This window comes from Vombatus ursinus, unplaced genomic scaffold, assembly GCF_900497805.2.
Source record: "Vombatus ursinus unplaced genomic scaffold, bare-nosed wombat genome assembly UNPS02014176.1, whole genome shotgun sequence".
Classification (NCBI taxonomy): domain Eukaryota; kingdom Metazoa; phylum Chordata; class Mammalia; order Diprotodontia; family Vombatidae; genus Vombatus; species Vombatus ursinus.
In genome coordinates, this window is record NW_020953954.1 from 880,579 (window position 1) to 884,591 (window position 4,013).

Consider the following 4,013-nt stretch of genomic DNA (forward strand, 5'->3'; position numbering starts at 1 on the left):
TGGCCTCCCCCTGCCCTGACCTCCTCCTCACTCTGGCCTCCCCCTGCCCTGGCCTCCTCCTCACTCCAGCCTCCCCTTTGCTGACCACTTTAGTTCCATTGCTGTGGGAGCAACAATTCCAGGGACTGGCAGGAGAGTGTGTGGATTCGGTCCGGGGAGGCGGAGGGCCGGAAGTTTCCCGACAGCTGCTGTAAGACCATTGTGGAAGGCTGCGGTCAGCGGGACCACGCGTCCAACATCTACAAAGTGGAAGTATGTGGGGGCTGGGAGAAGTGAGGGCAGGAAGAGGTGGAGAAATGATTGCCCAGGGGTCCCGGCCACCGCCTCGCCCACCCCTCGCTGGCCCCCGGGGGGTACTGGCCCCAGCATCCCTGGGGAGGCTTTCTGGCTGAGGGCAGCCTTCAGGGCTTCTGGGCCTTCCTCTCCCCAGGGCGGCTGTATCACCAAACTGGAGAAGTTCATCCAGGAGCACCTGAGCATCATCGGGGCCATGGGCCTGGGCATTGCTGGTGTGCAGGTGAGGGCCGGGCCGAGCCGGGCCAGGCTAGAGAGCAGGGGGTGCTGGCAGCCCCCTCCAACCTCCCTCCTCTGTCTCCTTCCCAGATCTTCGGAATGATTTTCACCTGCTGTCTGTACAAAAGCTTGAAGCTGGAACACTACTAGGTCCCTCTGGGGCCAGGGGCACCGTCCCGCCTGCCTTCACGCTAACTTATTGCCACCTTTCTTTATCACTTTATACTCAAGCCGTGTGTAAATCTACTGACTGCGGGGTGGGGGGCAGCAGGGAGCCACAGCCCTGCCTGCCTCTGCCCCGACCTGCCGATAACCCTGCACCCATTTTACAGATGGGTGTCCCCTGGGCAGCTGGGCTGGGATGTGACCTCCAACGGTGGGGGGTGGCCCCCGCTCCTTCTGATGCACTGGAGACCCAACCCCGCCTCAGTGGAGAAGAGGCTGGGGGACAGAGCTGGGTCCCCTGATTTAGGGCAGGGGAACTGAGCTCCTCACCTCAGCCCTGGGACTCCAGGGGTGGACTCAAGTGCCTTTAGACAGGGCCCAGTTAGACTGTGCCTTGGCAGGGGAGGAAGGTCTGTGTCCCGGTCCCCTGCCCTGGGGGAGGCCAGTGTGTCCTCCTTGTTGGGGGTGGTGGGTCCCGAGGGTCCCTGGAATCCTGAGGCTTGGCCAGGCTCCCACAGGGTTGGTTAGATGGACTGCTGGGGGTGGGAGGGTTTGGACTGTGGAGATGGCCACGGAGATGCCTTCCAGCTCTGTGACTGTGGAGTAAAGCCCTGTCCTGGCCATCCGTCAGCTGGTCACTTTCTTGGGAGGATGAAGTGGGTGGGGTGTGGGTCCAACAGGGCCCAGGTGCGGCTGGGATGGGGGAGGGCGCCAAGCGAGGACTGGGGCCGCGGTGACCGTCCCCATGCACACACAGTCGCCAGGCACATCAGACACCCTCGAGGAGCTCACGTGTGCATGTGTCTGGAGAGCTCAGGGAGCAGGGGTGGGGGTGGCCACCTGCTGGTGGCCGGGACACAGGGGCAGGGCCCCACAGGGCTTGGGGCGCCAGCAGTGTGTCTAGAAACAAGGAAATGGGCAGCGGCTGGGATGCGGGCACAGAATGCCTGCCTGAGGCAGTGGAGGAGGAGCCCGGCGCTGAATCCCATGCCCTAGACAGCAAGAGGCAAGTTTGGAGGAGGGAAGGGGCACCTTTTGTATGAACAGGGTATCTAAGGAAGTCAGGAAGACCCGAGTTCAAATCCAGACGCTGCCTCCGGCTTCCTGCTTGTGACTTCACTGTTGCTTGCCTGCTTCCCCATCTGTAAGATGGGCACAAGGACAACCCTCCCTCCCAGGGTGGCTGTGAGGACGAGCCTTCGAGTGCTCTGGACACGCTGCCGCCATGACTCCCATCGAGCCCTCCCCATCTGGCTGCGTTAGTCTTAGCGGTCTATGATTCATCGTACAATACAACCTTTTTCTTACTCCTCCTCGTTGACAGCTCCTTTGTACACGACCTAGAGTGGGAATGTCCCTCCTCAGCGCTGCCTCCTGCCTGGTCATGATGACTTTAAAAGGGGGGAAGCAACTCAGTAAAACCAACCAGCATCAAGGGAGTGTGACAGTGTATGCCGTGAGCCGCACCCAGAGCCCCCCCACCCCCCGCCTCTTCAGAGGGTGACGGGGCGAATGTCGCGAGCTGCACCCAGAGCCCCCCGCCTCTTCAGAGGGTGACGGGCGAATGTCGCGAGCTGCACCCAGAGCCCCCCGCCTCTTCAGAGGGTGACGGGCGAATGTCGCGAGCTGCACCCAGAGCCCCCCGCCTCTTCAGAGGGTGATGGGGCGAATGTCGCGAGCTGCACCCAGAGCCCCCCGCCTCTTCAGAAAAAGGGAAAGAGGGGCATTTTCTTGTCCCCTTTGGGAGACAAGCTCCAGCATTGGGATGACTTCCTGTTCTATGCTCCCAATGGGAATCCTAAGGCCAGGAGTCCAGGCACATAAACCCTGGGCTCTGGGGACCAGTGGGGAGGAGGGGGGCAAGCAGTGCTGTCACCAGGAGATGAAATGCCAGGGAATCCTGAGGGCGCTCTGTGTGGGTCAGAGCAGGGCTGAAGGCTTCCTGGAGGAGGCATGCACTCAATTGGACAAGAAAGGTGGAAGGGTCCATCATCACAGACAAAGGGGAAACCTCTGAGGGCCACTGGTGGACTTCGGGCTGCCCAGGGGAGGGGTTGGGAAATGAGAGCTTCATCAGGGGGAATGCTGCCCAGCACTCCCAGGGTTTGGGGGACCTGGGGGGTAACTAACCAAGCCCCTCACAGCCCCTTAGTCCCCCCGGGGCCAAAAGTGAGCCAGTCCTGGGATCAGGTGTCTAGGGAGAGGACAAAGAGCCCTGGGGGAGTTTTGCCCAGGGGAGCGATGTGGTCATTCCTGCATCTTGGCAGCTCGATGGGAGGGGAGGGGCCCAGACCAGCCTCAGAACCCTGGTGTGCAGGAGACCCCTCCTGGGCACAGCCCTGGGGCTCGGCCTGCTCTGAGGCTGGGCGTGGACGCTCCTCACCCCAGCTTCCAGCAGCCTCCCCGCAGTGGTTACTTGGAGCTCATCTGATGGGGAAACTGAGCTCCCCTGGAGCAGGCCACTGGCTTAGCACCACTCACAGTGCTGGAAGAAGAAAGGGGCCCTCAGGCCCAGGTACTGTGAGCTCCAACTCTTAGTTAAAACAGAAGGTGCCCTGCGGGTCCACCTCCAGGGGGCTGTGCCAAGCTCCAGCCCAACCCCCACTGACTGGCCGTGGACCTAGGACCCCCAAATGATTATGTGGCTCTTAGCCTGGACAAGAGGTGGAGGCCCCACCACCCCTGAGGCTATGACTCTTATTTCTTGGAGACCTTTCCCATGAGCCAATGCAAAGAATTACCACTACCACTTCCCCTATAGTGACTTTATTGCCATCTCTGGAGGCCTTGTGGCAGACAACTGATGGGGACCTTCAGGGATGGGGGCTCTTCTACGCGGCAGACGGCTGACCAAGGCCTTCGGGGATGGGGGCTCTTCCACGTGGCAGACAACTGATGGGGACCTTCAGGGATGGGGGCTCTTCCACATGGCAGACAACTGATGGGGACCTTCAGGGATGGGGGCTCTTCCACATGACAGATAGCTGACCAAGGTCTTCGGGGATGGGGGCTCTTCCACATGACAGATAGCTGACCAAGGCCTTCGGGGATGGGGGCTCTTCCGGGGCAGACGGCTGACCAAGGCCTTCGGGGATGGGGACCTTCAGGGATGGGGACTCTTCCACATGACAGATAGCTGACCAAGGCCTTCAGGGATGGGGGCTCTTCCACGTGGCAGACAACTGATGGGGACCTTCGGGGATGGGGGCTCTTCCACATGACAGATAGCTGACCAAGGCCTTCGGGGATGGGGGCTCTTCCACATGACAGATAGCTGACCAAGGCCTTCAGGGATGGGGGCTCTTCCACGTGGCAGACAACTGATGGGGACCTTC

At 61.2% G+C, this 4,013-nt stretch overlaps 2 protein-coding genes across 12 annotated transcripts in view; one reads left to right on the forward strand and one right to left on the reverse strand.

The window, feature by feature from the left end:
• The window catches only part of CD151 (CD151 molecule (Raph blood group)), a 7,667-nt gene extending 6,364 nt beyond the window's left edge, over positions 1–1,303 (forward strand). The window contains exons 6-8 of the mRNA XM_027860222.1: positions 94–252; positions 431–517; positions 604–1,303. Coding sequence (XP_027716023.1) covers positions 94–252; positions 431–517; positions 604–663 — 306 coding nt within the window. The 3' untranslated portion in view covers positions 664–1,303. The remainder of the gene's footprint in view (positions 1–93; positions 253–430; positions 518–603) is intronic.
• A 2,125-nt stretch (positions 1,304–3,428) lies between these two features.
• Positions 3,429–4,013, reverse strand: part of POLR2L (RNA polymerase II subunit L) — a 1,385-nt gene continuing 800 nt past the window's right edge. The window contains exons 2-4 of one of the 11 annotated variants that reach the window (XM_027860232.1): positions 3,872–3,963; positions 3,780–3,825; positions 3,429–3,581 (exon numbers count right to left, since the gene is read on the reverse strand). In XM_027860232.1, coding sequence (XP_027716033.1) covers positions 3,445–3,581; positions 3,780–3,825; positions 3,872–3,963 — 275 coding nt within the window. In that variant the 3' untranslated portion in view covers positions 3,429–3,444. Of the gene's footprint in view, positions 4,010–4,013 lie in introns of all 11 variants that reach the window. The other 10 variants (XM_027860225.1, XM_027860230.1, XM_027860226.1 and 7 more) reach the window with 10 other exon arrangements.